We start from the raw sequence: 16,364 nt of genomic DNA on the forward strand, positions 1-16,364 counted from the left end.
GGTAGGTGAAGAGAACATTTCCAAATTTGAAGCATCAGTGGCAAAAATGACGTGCGATGCAGTTTCCGATTTTGACTATATGAGCCCGTGTCTGTTCGCACTGGATAACACTGGCTTTTCTCTTGCATGTGTTTCAGACGGTGCAACCAGTGGGACAGGACACGCTCATCTTTACGCTGACACTCGGTATCATAACTATGTGATAGTAATGAAAAAATACATGATAATGTTATCGCTTTTCTTTTTATTTGTTAGATTTGCGAAGAAGAAAATAGGCATGACAATTTGTTCAATAATGACCTTCGATTGAAATAATAAAATATAATATAAATTGTATATCCGAGGCAATGTTTTGTAACATAAGTTCCTGCTTTTGTGATATAAGATTTGTGCATTATAACGACTGTTGAAAAAATTGCAACAGTTGTCATTTGTTATCAATCTAAACAAGCAACTGCATCATATGCATAATAATTGTTCATATATCTAAAACAATATTTATTGTATATTAAGCCATAAGACCAATAGTAAATTTTGCATATTGTTATTTACCAGGCTATATTTCGGCGTTGTTTAGATATTTTATTGGGCACTGGCTCATATACATAGGTAGCATGTTTTAAGGAACATGTTTATGTCTATATATATCTCAGCAACATGACCTTACAAGTAGAATAGAGCTAATATATAAAGTCAGAAAATAATGGCGTCCTTAATGAATCAAAAACAATTCTACAACCGGCAAACCTTGTAATAGTGTTCAAAATCAGAATAAACAGATAGACAGTACCCTTGAAATTACATTCTAAAAATATTTAGAATTTTCAATCCTTAATACAGTCGGGACATATGTTATGTGAGAGGCAATTATGTTTCCGGATTTTCGGACTACGGATGACGTTTAGAGCACAGCTTGTTATCCCTCGGTCACTGTTCCGCGAATATCACAAGAGGCAGAATGACCAGTTCTTACAAAGGACATCATAGCAGTTTATTAACATACAAATACAATCACAATGTATTATATACGGCAAATTAATGATAACTGTACATATGATGAGTGTTCAGTGCGCAACTTGCACGAGGAAGCAAAAATCATTCAGTTCAGTCATGATCCCAAATTGTGCACAGAAACCTCAGTGAATCTAGTATTGCGACTCGATATTTCAAAGCGGATGTTTCCTCTAAATGTGATTCGTACATGCAGGTGCATGGCTACGCAGAAATAGATGTTAGTCCCCGAAGGGTGTTGAGAATATCCTCCCAATCAATAAATCAGTGATAACTGTACTTGAGAAGGGTGTTCAGAGCAGCACTTTATTAACCTGACATAGTGGACGATCCCTGAAGAATGTTCAGAATGTCTTCCCGCTCAATCGTACATTTCTCGTTGCATCTCCGAAATGCTCTGACGAGGACCAGGCTGGTGGCAGATCTTCCATTCTTCTCCTTCCACTTCGTAAGCATGTGTACAACCTGCATGTACAGTGAACATGGATGTGCAAACGTGACTTGTTCGATAACCACGAGAGTAAGTCCAAGTTCGATGCCGACACACTCAAACCCTATCCCAATGTGACTTGCAACAAGGCTGAGATCTCTTTCAGATACAGGGATATTCAGCCTCTCTTCATTCACAGCATATGCTTGGTTCCAGGGTGTTGTACCTACAAGAATAGCAGGTCATGTGGTCGTCTGTCTTGAACATTTTCTGGAATCAAAATGAACACAATGAGGCATATTCCTGGTGACGCTTGGATCCCGCATATTGTAAACTTTAAACCAGTTTTAAACCACGATTGAGAACTGTAGCGTCACAAGAAGTAGGGTAATGTTACATTCACTAGTATGCATAAATAAACATAAAGTCGCAATTGCACGTGTACATATTCATTAATTGTTAAGAAAATACGTGAAGGGAATATTACCTGATATCTGAATCTTGACCAGTATGAAACAATATTACCCATGCTGCCTGTATCTACGACGTCTAGTGAGAAAATGAAACATACATGTGTATCCCTCAGTCGCCGCGACAATATGACAACTTAACACAACTACATTAAACACATATGAATAGGGAAAGGGGATTCCCCCTGCTTGCTGTACGGGAATTGTTGTAGGACCTGTGAGGCACAGGTGACAATCTTGTTCCAGCTCTCGGACCGCAGGTTTTCGGATTTCATAAACCATTTCAATCTTGGGGTGTGTGGGGGTTAAATAGCAATGACGGTGTAAATAAGTGTTTCATTCACTGGGCCTGCTTTCTAGTCCAGGTGCATTAAACGACTGGTTGGTTTGAATTGAATCATCAGTATGCACATCGTGTGCATTGATACTGGGGCGGTGGGTAGCCAAGCGGTTATAGAGTGTACGTGTAGGTAAAGGGGCATCCGGATATGTAATGATATTGGCACTTAATTTCTATAATTAATAATATATCTGTTTTATTAAATGATCTATTTGTTTACTTTGAGCGTGTTGCTTTCATCAACTCATGAAAACATTTGCCTGTTGTTCTCAGCACACGTTCTTTATCCCCCGAAAAATCGTGTGTCAGGAATTGACATATTCATTCACTACACACTTGACTTCGCCAGGAGAGATATCGTCCGCCTGTCTATAAATAGGGATTTTCCCTGTCGCACAACTAATACGATCGAACCAATAGTGTACACATAGTGTCAAACTCGAGTTTCCACTACACAGAATGTAGGCCTCAAATGATGTAAGAGTCATCAGAGATTGTGGTGATGTGACCTGACAGTCTAGCCAGCCTAACGCTGTGTAATAGATATATGCGAGCCCAGCGTATGGTGTCTTACTGTGTTATCGCCCTTTATGTAAAGGAAGTTTAGTGGGGATTACATTGTGTGAAGGCTATGGTAAATTTGTCAAAAGTTTGTATTTGAAATCAGGAATAAATTGATGATGCAAATGTATCAAATAAGATAATGAGGAAAAACACACCCGTACGCATAACGATACTATTCTAATACAGAATAAATAAGGTGCTTTTTTTCAATGCAAGCATACTCAAACAGTCGGTAGTTAATGTGGAGCAGTCAAAGCTCTATTAAGGATTTGGCTTACAGCCGTTCCTTGATGAAACTAATACGTAACACCTGATCACGAACTGCACATGCTCCTTTGACAACCACGGTACAGTGTTTGAACCGATCTAGGTCCGAAAATGCGACAAACGTCAACCTTGCAAGGCTATAAATATATGTCACTACATGGATGCACATACCGGCGTATATACATTGTAGCAGTGACTGGCAAAAGGTTCGTTGGAGTTATGATGTCACACTCAAGTGGTTTTCGTACACCGTGACACCGATTGAGGTTAAGATCGAAGGTCCCTTCGCCGTTCCACAATATATAATTGTCAATGCACGAGAATAAATAAATATATGAATGTACCACTGAAAATCAATGATGACACCAGGTGTTCGAGGAAAGGGTGCACATGTCCTGTCCTACCGGTAGCACCCGTCATTCATACAAAGCGATCGTAGCACCAGGGCGACCGTAACTCCCACACTTTAGCATAGACCTACGACAGTCGTAGCGCTAAGATCGCTTAGGAAAACGGGGCCTGCGAAGCCATACACAATGTAAAGGCGTCATATGTGGACAATATTAAGCTGAACCTTTCCGGCAGCTATGTTGTTTGGTTGATGTATGTGACAGCAGTGTGCATGCAGTATCCTTCCCGGGGAGGTGTAACTGACAAGATTAACAGCTTCTGCACATGGCATTTAATTCATTTCGCAATATCATTTAGTGGGCGAAAACGTCCTAAGAGTGTTTAGGGCTGCATGTCATTGTGTGTGGGAAGGTGAAAATGACATTTAACAACTGACTCAAAGAAGTAAACATCCACAAGAAAATAATTGATTGCAATACTGTTTACGGTTCAGCTAAGATACTACTGCTGCATATTAAGTCCAGGAAACTCATTGAATCCAGTATGGTTACTCGCTATTTCAACGTTTTAGAGTTTCCCAAGTGTAAACTACGTAGATACTTGGCTACATAACGCGATTGTTTACAGACCGCCGTTATAAACTGGAATATTGCTGAGTGTGGCGTTAAACAACAAACGAACGAACGAACGAGATCTACATCCATCTGGTCAACCCTGTCCACCCTGTCACCCACCTCTATTTACCCACTTACCTTTTAATTCAAATCTTCTGAGCCAAGTCTCTCTTATGTGCCGAAACAGGTTCCACAGCGTGTAAATGCAAAATTGCGCACATGATCAGAGACAAAATTAATCAGGTATGACACCAGGTCCTTACGAAAGGGTTAACATGCCCTGCTGTATCTGTATAACCTTCTACTCACCTAACGCTGCACTAAAACAATACTTCTGCAACACGGCCCTATCACTAGACCGCTTCTGTGGTCTAGTGATAGAGCATCTATCCGGAGAGCGGAAGGTCCGTGCACGTCGCTATATAAGTGTACTAAACTTAGACGTGACCTTAAACCCAATTTCCCTTCCCTTCAGGTCTATCTTCGTAAAAATTAAGGTCTACCTTCCCCATTGAATGAGTCAGCAGCACTGGGTTCACAGTGACCATAAAGTATCCACATAGTCTGACCTGCCCATGTTTGAACGATGGGAACGATGGGTGCGTCCAAATCACTGAGATCAAAGCTTGGATATGATACCAGACTGTTCAAAGTCTATCCAGATCAGCTTTAACATCCTCCTGGAGCGGATATGGCACATGTCTTGTCTTGAAGAATCTGGGTGCAGAATCATCTGGTAATTAACCTTGAGGTGAGGTGAAATTTGGTTTAACGTCGCGTCCAAGATTATTGCACTTATATAGCGACGTGCATGTACGTGTGTGTGTGTGGCTGCTTGTACTAGTCCGGACTGATGCCGATTTATAGAGCTAGTTCACTGAGATACCATTCCGCAGTTTAACATGAATACCCCACTCAGAAACAGTATACTGACTCCGAGCCGACCAGTCCTTGTTTTAGCCCCTTAATACATGGGTGCAGAATCATCTGGTACAACTAAATTTGCCTTGGCTTCATTCAACTTTACTAGTCGTTCCCTTCCGAGTCTTACTTAATCATTATCGTTTGGTCAAAAACGTCTTGAGTCTAAATATATTGACTCCAACTAACAACAAAAACACATATTTCATAAACAACCTGTGAAATGTTTGATGAAATATTGATTTTTAGTTTACTTTTCATTTTTGAAAGTCAGATTGAAACAATTTCAATATCTCAGACAAAATTGTTATGGATGATATCAATATCGAACGGAGTTGAAACAATGTTGATACAATGTTTTTCAAGTAAGCAAACTCAGATCAACCAAATTTCAACTTTAGAACAATGACAATGCTGGGATACTTCAATGGAGGAAGACATTGTTAATTATAATTATCTGTGTAAGTTGGGGTACAGGTTATTATGAAAATTGTTAAAAAAACATCCTCGGCGACGTGGAGTACAATGTGTGAAGCCAATTTCTGGTGTCCCCCGCCGTGATATTGCTCGAATATTGCTAAAAAGCGGCGTAAAACCATACTCACTCACTCATTCTCTCAGTGAGCATAGGTTGAACCAGGCAATAAAGATCAACAGAGGTCATTGTTACAATATCAGAAACCTTTGAAAACAATAGGTTTCTAACTGAGTAACATTTCTCTACTCATGTCGCCAGACAACAATATTGAAATTTGTAATATTATGTTATATTTTGATCAAGACCTGATTTGAAACCACAATAAAGTATGTATATTAAGTGGATTCACCTGATCACGAAGACTGACGCTTTTTTGGATTGTTACTCGGACATGTACAATGCTCATCTTGAAATATGGTCACACAGTGTACTGCAGAAATAATGCAGGGTAATAACAAATATCATCATTTAACGTCGTTTGGTAAAACGCGGCCGGAGCGCGAACTACCTATTTTCCACTCTCCGGACAGACTCGCTTTATTTTCCCCGCAAGCCACACACAGAACAACAAACCAATTACAGAACGTCCCCTGCGGTACAAGGAGAGACGTTTTTGAAGCCCGGAGCCGTTATAACAAGACCAACACTGATGCGTAGACAAATACAGGGTACATAATGAATATTCATGCTTGGGTGTAGTTCAGCATATAACCTTTTGTCATCTACAGGTTCAAGTGAACAACCGATTATTTATCACACCTGTGTGACTCATGTGACTATTAATAACTTTACAAAATGGCGCCTAATCCGAAACCACCCGAGCCTTACCTGACAGGGAGAACCTCAGCCCTTAAAGTGGAGGAAATTGTTAACATTCTGAGGAGTCCAGATGAGAGCAAGGCCATCCAGAATGCCCCCGCCACACCCCATGGAGGGGAGGTGTACCTCTATAAGATAACCTCGGGAATGAGAGAAGGTGAGGCAGCTGTGTTCAGGCTTAATATTACCATGAGTCAGGGATTAATACATATGAACAATGTTAATATTTCATGGAAAGCTGATATTATTTATTACACAATTTGAATTCATTGGGGTTGTTAAGTACACATGACCAATGTCCTCAAAGCCACATTCATATACATGTACGTTATTAGTAATAGTCTGCTTGACGTCGGGGTCACCCTGCCCTGGTATCAGCTTCCTTGTACAGCCCTGTGATAACCGGTTTTATGTTCGCTAATATTGTTGACAAGTGATAGTCGTGCACTAAGTGACTACAATAATTATGTTTATGTGTCTGTATCATTATCAAAACGACTTCTTTCGCAACATGTTCTATTTATGTTTTTCTTTTCACTCTTTCCATCCCCTTTACAACAATTGTGTACTTAAATAATGAACATTGTTTGATGTCAACTTGTAGAAAATCCATTGTTGGATTAATCAATATGGGCTAAACAAGAATCAAGTATCGTGTTGCATCTCAGGGAAGGAAAAAAAGGACATGGTATTTATCATCACAACCTCTAATACAACATATTTATGCATGACCTTACAGCTGATTTGGCATTGAGGTGGGTTGATGTTACACTATTGACTTTTCACAGTTTTATTAATTAACATCTACATCACAGGTGACACACTAACAAACAAAGCTTTTTGAGGGATAGTTCATCTTCAGGATTACAACATTGTTTGCAATGTTATGATGTTAATTTCTATTTGCAGATATCTGGAAGGATGACAAATATCACTTCAGAAGTGATGGAACTCGGAAGCAGCCTGGCTCAAGTCCAGTCATAGTGAAACAGTACCACAAGGCTTACACCGAGGACAAGACGACAACAAGGGCCTTTGTCAGAGAAGCATCGTATCTGTACAACCAGCCTCTGAAACACGTCCTAGTGCAATATATCGGGGACCACACACAAGCACAGCCTGCTCCACAACGCAAGAAGCGTGGTCAACAGACAGTTAATACCTCAGGTGACAGTAAATGTAGGAAAGTTGAATCAACTGGTGGAGCTGTGCAGTCGGGGGTCACGGAGAACACTAACTCCAACCTGGACCCTGAAGATCATTCATCACCGACAGAATTGGAAGACAACGGTAAATCAAACACTATTCTAGGTGTAACATTGAATGAAGCAAAGGTGTCAGAGACTGAAACAAAGAATGATCATGACACAAATCAGAAACGCAGCAGGACAGGAGATCATAGAAGTGATGATGACATTGAATATTTGGGTACAACGTCAGGCTCCCCTGTCAAAAAACCCCGTTGGCAGCCTCAAGTTGACAATGACAACACAGTTGTAACCTGTGTCACTAACACACCCTACGCTTATCTGTACACATTTCTTGATGGCGTTGAAAGAAATCGTGATGTGATCAAGGTCGTGCAACAGGTTTTATCTTTATCAAGGTTCTGGAACAAGGACTGTACCAACAAAGGCAATCCGTGCTTGTCACTCATTGAAGAGGTCGACAAGAACTGGAATCTAGATGCAATAAAAGCAAGGAACTGGGTTAAATGTTCTGTAAATACTGACGTGCTGAGCTTGAACCAAGACCGGTCAGTTTACATAAACCTCATCGCAGCAGTGCTTGTTGGAGCATGCCATACCAGGACTGAAGTACAGGACTTTTTGAAAACACTGAAGGATCCTCCTTCACACCTGCAGCATGTACAAGAGGACGTCCCCCTGTCACGTGACTGTACATACACAGTTGGCTGCTACACCATCAGAGGAGATATTCTGTCTCGCCTGGAAACCAACGAGTGGCTGACAGATGAAGTAAGTAGTCCATCTGCTCTATTACACAATCACACAAACTACATGCGTAGTTAATCATCTAAGAAAATAAAAAAAATTGGGGCGTGAGGGTGGTGAGTGGTTCAGTCACGTGATACTCATTGATAGTGCCTTGAGGTAAGCAAGCTAGAGCGTGAGTTTGGTTAAGCGCCTCTTTGAACAGTAGTGTCATGATGACTTTGATTAAATTATGAAGAAATTCCAAAGTGATGCATATCGTAGACGTTTACTACTTTGTTGATTCCCATGGTGAATCTGCAAAGCGAAATGCGGCGTCTTGGACCACTGAGCCCCCATCTTAAGATTAATACAGCAACGTTTGACGGTTTCTTCTTTTTACACCAGTATTAGTTAACTATCAATTAATATAATAGTGCTAATTATCAACTCATTGCCATGCATCTCGATTCTGCAATGATAACACTACTTACCTGCAATGGGCATTGTGCACAAAATCTATTAAATCATCAGTTCAATTGTCAGTCATTGCTAACAGCCGAGATATTCCCTTCATGATGGATATTTGATGTGCAGCGGATCCTGCTTTGATTTGAAATTACAAGCGTTCCCTTTAAAGCGAAAGCATTGGGGGATTAAACAGTATAATAAATATTCTAATAAATGAACTCTTACCTGTCCAGATCATGGACACATACCTGCACCTCCTGGAGAGAGCGTGGTGTTCCCGTGTCAGCTTCCACTGCCTGGTGCTGCCTACAGAGACTATCCTTCTGTGGGAGGCAGGACAGTACACAGACAGAATAAGGGGGAAAGATGTGAGTGACATGAGATTTTTATATTTCTTATGATTCTGTCATTCCGAGTGTACAATTGCATGTCAACCCTACCAAGAACAAGGGCAAGACTCGGAGGATACTTTGTAGTAATTGTATATTTCTTGTGATAACATATGATTCTTCTATGCCATGATTGCGTATTCAGTATGATAGTAATTGCCACTTGCAATTGTGCACATGAAAGATTCATGTCCTGCAATGGGTTTAGATTGAGTAAAAGCCAGTAGCCCCATTGATCATAATGCTATTCGTTTTCAATATGCAGTTACAAAAGCAGATATTGCACATGAACATATTCATCTTAGTACATATTATTGGGACGAAGTGAAAATCTGGTTGTCAGAGAGAGTTCCTTAGAAGTTCTCAGTACCAAGTTCATGATACCAATTCACTTATATCTCTGTTACTACACCATATCCATCTTATGTGAAGCACGTGTTTCTGGATATATTGATTGTACACCGGAAAGGCATTTGTTGTGAACTTTCAGGAAAATTTGACAAACTACACATGGATCTTAATGCCAGTGAACATGCCGTGTAATCAACATTGGGTACTACTGGTGGCTAATGTCAAGGATGGTACAGTGGGCGTGGTCAATTCTAAACCCGCCTTAGATGTGGAGGACACAGTTGTAGAACACTGGAGGTAGGTGGACAGAACAGTGGGCGTGGTCAATTCTTAACCCGCCTTAGATGTGGAAGACCCATTTGTACAACGCTAGAGGTAGATACAAAAAAACAGGACGTGTGGCTGCACATTAAAAAAGTACATGATTATATTTAAAAATCATCAAGAATGTATTTTTATTTGGTCATTACGCAAATCCTTTAAAACCAAACTATCAAATTTGAGATGTTGATTTGTCAAAAACAAACATGAATATAAATAAGACCCATTGAAAAATTCTCGATACACTCACATTTGTAGCTTTTACTTTTGGGTAGAAGATATAGAACAACTTGTTCACAGGGTTACTCAGTTCCCCAAATGGGTACACTGTGTGAATGATTTAAACGCCATAAATACAGTTATGTCACTCACTCATTTAAACCATAACATCTGTATTTGCTAACATTAAACCTAATGATGGATAAAGCAGGAGAGAACATCAGAAATGCCAGGACCGGATATTTTAGGCACTGCTGTATTTACCTTCTGCTCTACCTTTACTTTAACACCAGTCCACATGAGTTGAAGATGTTATGGCCATCGAGTAATATACATGTATTCCTCAGGCTCTTTGTAAACCACTTGAAATCTACGCCTAAGGAAGGGAGCAAGTCATGGATGAAGAAACAGTACCCAGTGATAGAACAGTCTGATGGACACAGCTGTGGGATATTCGTTCTGATGGTAGGTTGGTTTGAAGCTATGTTTTTTATATGAAAGGCAACATGTGTCTCAATAACCACGTATGAAAGATACCTTTTCATTTCTAACTTTCATATTCTCAGGCTGCTGATGCAATTTTGTCGGAGAAGTCTCCAGGCATCATGAGGAACTGTCACGTTGAGAAATACAGGCTGTATGTGCTTCAGAGGATACTACAGTATGCCAAGGACAAGGGAGATATGCAAGGTGGAGGAAATCACATGATGGCAGTTGATGGACAGGGTAATGTCAGAAACGAAATTCAAACTGTAACGCTGGAGACAAGAGATGTACTGGAAAATAGCTGTACAATGACAACAGAACAAGGAGGTCCAACTATTCCTGAAGAGGATGGACATGAATCACATGAAGGAACCGACTGTGCTGTCGCCAGTGATGAAAGTATGCATTCTGGAGATCATTACTTTGTTACGTAATTGTAAGGCGTTACGCAAGGTATTATACTTTAGATCTACATGTGCAATGTTGTACACTGCTTTCTTACAAACGTTATTTGTTTTCACAGATACAGAGGACTATCCATGTTTGGATCAGCACCTGTTGCATAAGCAGAAGATGGCATGCTTGTTAGTGGTTGCTTTGGCGGAGAATAACCTGGAGGAGAGGATGCTATGGGCAGGGTCTGACACAGGGACTCGCGTGGAAAGAGAAACCTACAAAAAATATATTGTTTGGGCACTCAAGGCTTTTGACATCAATGAAGAAGAATACACTGAAAATATGATGAAACCTATTTTATCCCAATTGGCGGGATGCTGTCTCCATCATGAAGCAGGCTCATATAGAATAAGAAATCATGAAGTAGCAATAAAGCTAAGAGAAATACTGCTACGTGATGTGAGACAGTTGGTTGAAAGGATGGATCTCGAGTTCATATTTCGTTATGTGACATCTAGCGGGGATCCAACCGAAGAGGAACAACTAGATGTGCCTTTTAAAATCGAATTGAAACATGAAGATCTGCATATTGTAGCGAAGCGGTTTGCTACAGCTGTGTATGGAAGAAAGTTTGCCTTTGTGTGCATGCATTCCGTATTCCAGGTAGAGGCATTGGTTGATATGGTTTGGGAGAATCTCTTGCATAATCTGAACAAGGACAGATCTGAACTGTTGAAAGTATTGTCAAAAAATGACATTATATATGGATATTCCTTTCTGTTTTGGGCGAGCATCACAGACAACTCGAATTTGCTGAAGAAAGCATTGAACAGTGTTCAGTTTGAGGTAAAGAACAGACAGGAAGCTTTGTTTGGAAGTTGCTTTGGGAGTAGTTTGGCCAACTTCGAGTACTTGTGTTAAAAAAATAACTGGAAGTTGGATACGCTGTGTATGACGCTACCCGAACTCCCAAGACCTCTTATCATCAAACTGCAGTTGGCAGTTGTAGATGATCTGGGAGTCAAGTTTGGTAAATGTTCACTTTTGGACATTGCCTGTATGGGTGGGTTTTTTGCAGTGGCTTCCAGATTGTGTTATTTGATAAAGATGAACAAGAAAAAAAATACCCCCCAAAATACATATGTACATTTTGCATACTTGTGCCTAAAGGGCAAAGATACCATGGATACAATTACGAAAATGGGAAAACTGAATGTCAATATAACAGACCCTGAAGGATCAACACCTTTACATTACGCATGTGCAGTTGGAAATGTTAGCTTTGTAAGCTATCTGTTACAGGAACTAGTGGACATTGGTGAGCAAAACAAGAAGGGTGAAACTGGGCTTCATTTGGCATGTATATATGGAAACACAGAAGTTGTTAAAATGTTATTACAGAACAAGGGAATAATTCATGTGAAAGATAATGATGGCTGCACACCTCTACATCTTGCATCCTGGCAGGGATATAGGGAGGTTGTGGAGGTGTTATTACAGAACAAGGCAAAGGTGAATGACAAACGTGATGATGGCAGCACATCTCTACACATTGCAGCCCAGCAGGGACATAGGGAGGTTGTAGAGGTGTTATTACAGAACAAGGCTGAGGTGAATGACAAACGTGATGATGGAAGCACACCTCTACACCTTGCAGCCTACCAGGGACATAGGGAAATTGTGGAGGTGTTGTTAGAGAACAAGTCAAATGTGAATGAGAAACGTAATGATTGCAGCACACCTCTACACCTTGCAGCCTGGCAAGGATATAGGGAGGTTGTGGAGGTGTTATTACAAAACAAGGCAAAGGTGAATGACAAACGTGATGATGGCGGCACACCTCTACATCTTGCAGCCGACCAGGGACATCGGGAGGTTGTGGAGGTGTTATTACAGAACAAGGCAAATGTGGATGAAAAACGTGATGATGGCCCCACACCTCTACATGATGCAGCCTACCAGGGACAAAGGGAGGTTGTGGAGGTGTTATTACAGAACAAGGCAAATGTGGACGAGAAACGTAATGATGGCGGCACACCTCTACATCGTGCAGCCTGGCAGGGACAAAGGGAGATTGTGGAGGTGTTATTACAGAACAAGGCAAATGTGAAAGAGAAACAGAATGATGGCGGCAAACCTCTACATGACGGTGCCTACCAGGGACATAGGGAGGTTGTGGAGGTGTTATTACAGAACAAGACAAATGTGGATGAGAAAGATAAGAAAGGCCGCACACCTCTACATCGTGCAGCCTTTGAGGGACATAGGAAGGTTGTGGAGGTGTTATTACAGAACAAGGCAAATAAGGATGTGAAACGTAATGATGGCAGCACACCTCTACATGATGCAGCCTACCAGGGACAAAGGGAGGTTGTTGAGGTGTTATTACAGAACAAGGCAAATGTGGATGAAAAACGTAATGATGGCAACACACCTCTACATCTTGCAGCCTGGCAGGGACATAGGGAGGTTGTGGAGGTGTTATTACAGAACAGGACAAATGTGGATGAAAAAAGTAATGATGGCAACACATCTCTACATCTTGCAGCCTACCACGGTCATAGGGAGGTTGTGGAGGTGTTATTACAGAACAGGACAAATGTGAATGAACAACGTAATGATGGCAACACACCTCTACATCTTGCAGCCCACCATGGACATAGGGAGCTTGTGGAGATGTTATTACAGAACAAGGCAAATGTGGATGAGAAACATCAAGGCGGCAGCACACCTCTACATCTCGCAGCCGACCAGGGACATAGGGAGGTTGTGGAGGTGTTATTACAAAACAAGGCAAATGTGGATGAGAAAGATAAGGAAGGCCGCACACCTCTACATGATGCAGCCTGGCAAGGACATCGGGAGGTTGTGGAGGTGTTATTACAGAACAAGGCAAATATGGATGAGAAAGATAAGGAAGGCCGCACACCTCTACATCGTGCAGCCTGGCAGGGACACAGGGAGGTTGTGGAGGTGTTATTACAGAACAAGGCAAATATGGATGAGAAAGATAAGGAAGGCCGCACACCTCTACATGATGCAGCCTGGCAGGGACATAGGGAGGTTGTGGAGGTGTTATTACAGAACAAGGCAAATGTGGATGAGAAAGATAAGGAAGGCCGCACACCTCTACATGATGCAACCTTGCAAGGACACAGGGAGGTTGTGGAGGTGTTATTACAGAACAAGGCAAATATGGATGAGAAAGATAAGGAAGGCCGCACACCTCTACATCGTGCAGCCTCCCAGGGACACAGGGAGGTTGTGGAGGTGTTATTACAGAACAAGGCAAATATGGATGAGAAAGATAAGGAAGGCCGCACACCTCTACATGATGCAGCCTGGCAGGGACATAGGGAGGTTGTGGAGGTGTTATTAGAGAACAAGGCAAGTGTGGATGAGAAAGATAAGGAAGACCGCACACCTCTACATGATGCAGCCTGGCAGGGACATAGGGAGGTTGTGGAGGTGTTATTAGAGAACAAGGCAAATGTGGATGAGAAAGATAAGGAAGGGAGCACACCTCTACATGATGCAGCCCAGCAGGGACATTGGAAGGTTGTGGAGGTGTTATTACAGAACAAGGCAAATGTGGATGAGAAAGATAAGGAAGGCTGCACACCTCTACATGATGCAACCTTGCAAGGACACAGGGAGGTTGTGGAGGTGTTATTACAGAACAAGGCAAATGTTTATGAGAAAGACGATAAAGAAGAAACTGCTTTACAAAAAGCAGAGGCACAACATTACGATGATATTTCAAGGATTATAACTGAGGCAACAACTTTACATGACCTGACAACCAACCATGGTACACTTAAAGATAGGTGAGAGCAATGTGGAAATCATGCTTGAGTTGACAGCCCAAACACATATATTGTATACGCTGTTTTGCAGAACAGTTTTGAAATCTCACGAAACCATATGAGACCTCGAAGAGGACAGTACCATCAGACATTTATCAAAATATCTATCATTTATCTAAGAATACGGACAGAGCATTTCTACAAGGCCCCCCAAAGAACATTCTAAAAGTCCCAAATCAATAAATCAAATATGTCATGAGAGACCAACAGTGTATTGATATTCCATGTCTGTCCATGTCTTGGAGGTCATATTGGAATTTTGGGCCAGTCAGTTAGTGTGACAAGTTTTATGCATATTAGTCCCAGCACACTGTTTCAGATATAAAAGCTTCAACATTCTAAACTCATATTTAGGAAATGTGTCGGCCATCTTGAAATTGCCGGCCATCTTGATGTTTTGTAGATTTGTCAATAGTCGAAAACGATCAATAGTTATGAATATATTTTTACAAACATAATATGGCTATTTTGCAACACAACACAAGCTGTTTTTCATCAAAACATTGAACCTCATCTGAAATAAGGAAAATACTATTGACAGTTGGTTGCCATATTGGATTATGTAAATTAGACATATTTCCCAAACTGGGATTGCTTGGAACTTTAAGTATGTTGTTTTGGGGACCTTGTAGAAATGCATTGTGGTGAAATGAACTCTATTGCTATTTGTTCCAAGTGAAACCTTATTTTCCATGGGCTACATATGTCAGTGGGGACTTTGCAAAAACACTGAAATTATGTTAACCAATATTTGAAATTAATTAGGCTTCACTGTGTATAATATTGAATGATTCAGTGGTTTACGTTCATGAGTATATGGGGCTTCCATTTAGTTTGGAGTCTTTTTCATTAGATACGAATTCGTAAGCGCTGGAGGCTTTTACATCTTGATTTTGTATTATATGTCACAATAGCATCACTATTTTGATTAAGTCCTATTTTATCTGAAATGTTATGTCAAGTGCATGTGATATTGTTTCAGGGTGACAACCGATGGCCAGTTTCTTATGAAATCATCGTCAATTCCACACGGAAGCTATAACAATGGCGGTTTGCTTACATCCACACCACTAACATCAACGTGCCCCGTGAACCACACATCAGTAGAATTGCCAGGGGTTTATGTTCCGAGTCAACTGGGACAAGCAGTTTCCACAGACAGACAAAGTGTTATGGAAGAGAGATACGTCGCCTTGCAGTCATCCCAACCATATCATATAGACGGAAATGTTAACAACCTCCATACAGATCCTGCACGCATGGAGATACGTTCACCCAATCAAAGATCAGAAGCCATATATGGAAACTCAAGTCATGTTCCCACCTATGTCCATGCTCCAGTAGTTGGTGACAAATTGCCTAGTTCAGATGCCACTAGTAATTCTGAGAATGTTATCATTCACTACACTGAGTCTGGGGAAAAGATAGAGCTGCAGCAGCTCTAAAAGTGGTCTAGAAAGGAGTTATCATTGTTATTATGGTGTCCAGTGTTACAGTATTCATATACAGTTTTACAACCTCCATTAGGGGTTAGTCGACCGAATTTGGTTTGCAGAAAATAACGAGCTATTTGTCATTTGTGTCGATGTAGCATTGATGTTTCGGTAAGCATATCAATTCCATAAAAAACAAACATTTTACTCTACAAATGCTAGGACTAAGCTAA

The 16,364-nt window shown here is 40.9% G+C and overlaps 2 protein-coding genes and 1 long non-coding RNA gene across 3 annotated transcripts; all 3 read left to right on the top strand.

Annotated features, from left to right (window-relative positions):
* Positions 1-6,211: 6,211 nt before the first annotated feature.
* Positions 6,212-12,070, top strand: LOC124125553. Its single transcript, XM_046488881.2, has 7 exons — positions 6,212-6,422; positions 7,175-8,244; positions 8,904-9,038; positions 9,550-9,707; positions 10,298-10,415; positions 10,517-10,835; positions 10,960-12,070. Exons 1-7 carry the CDS (start codon positions 6,242-6,244, stop codon positions 11,751-11,753), a joined length of 2,775 nt encoding a protein of 924 aa, XP_046344837.2. The 5' UTR covers positions 6,212-6,241; the 3' UTR covers positions 11,754-12,070.
* Positions 11,784-14,233, top strand: LOC124125547 (ankyrin-3-like). Its single transcript, XM_048389818.1, has 3 exons — positions 11,784-13,634; positions 13,791-14,005; positions 14,212-14,233. The coding sequence occupies exons 1-3, from the start codon at positions 11,784-11,786 to the stop codon at positions 14,231-14,233; spliced, it is 2,088 nt and encodes a 695-aa protein (XP_048245775.1).
* Positions 14,234-14,398: 165 nt separating this feature from the next.
* Positions 14,399-16,364, top strand: LOC124125552. The gene is made up of 2 exons (XR_006859651.2): positions 14,399-14,659; positions 15,681-16,364. It is a non-coding gene; the product is annotated as an uncharacterized LOC124125552 (long non-coding RNA).

Source organism: Haliotis rufescens, unplaced genomic scaffold (genome assembly GCF_023055435.1).
Source record: "Haliotis rufescens isolate VD_foot unplaced genomic scaffold, xgHalRufe1.0.p SCAF_8, whole genome shotgun sequence".
NCBI lineage: Eukaryota > Metazoa > Mollusca > Gastropoda > Lepetellida > Haliotidae > Haliotis > Haliotis rufescens.

Excerpts from the sequence above, each read along its gene's own strand:
- LOC124125553 (XM_046488881.2), top strand. The coding sequence starts at position 6,242 with ATGGCGCCTAATCCGAAACCACCCGAGCCTTACCTGACAGGGAGAACC. Across the intron at positions 6,423-7,174 it reads AACCTCGGGAATGAGAGAAG|ATATCTGGAAGGATGACAAA; the intron begins GTGAGGCAGCTG and ends TTCTATTTGCAG. Across the intron at positions 10,836-10,959 it reads TGCTGTCGCCAGTGATGAAA|ATACAGAGGACTATCCATGT; the intron begins GTATGCATTCTG and ends TTGTTTTCACAG.
- LOC124125547 (XM_048389818.1), top strand. The coding sequence starts at position 11,784 with ATGACGCTACCCGAACTCCCAAGACCTCTTATCATCAAACTGCAGTTG. Across the intron at positions 13,635-13,790 it reads TACAAAACAAGGCAAATGTG|AGGGAGGTTGTGGAGGTGTT; the intron begins GATGAGAAAGAT and ends TGGCAGGGACAC. Across the intron at positions 14,006-14,211 it reads CACAGGGAGGTTGTGGAGGT|AGAACAAGGCAAGTGTGGAT; the intron begins GTTATTACAGAA and ends AGGTGTTATTAG.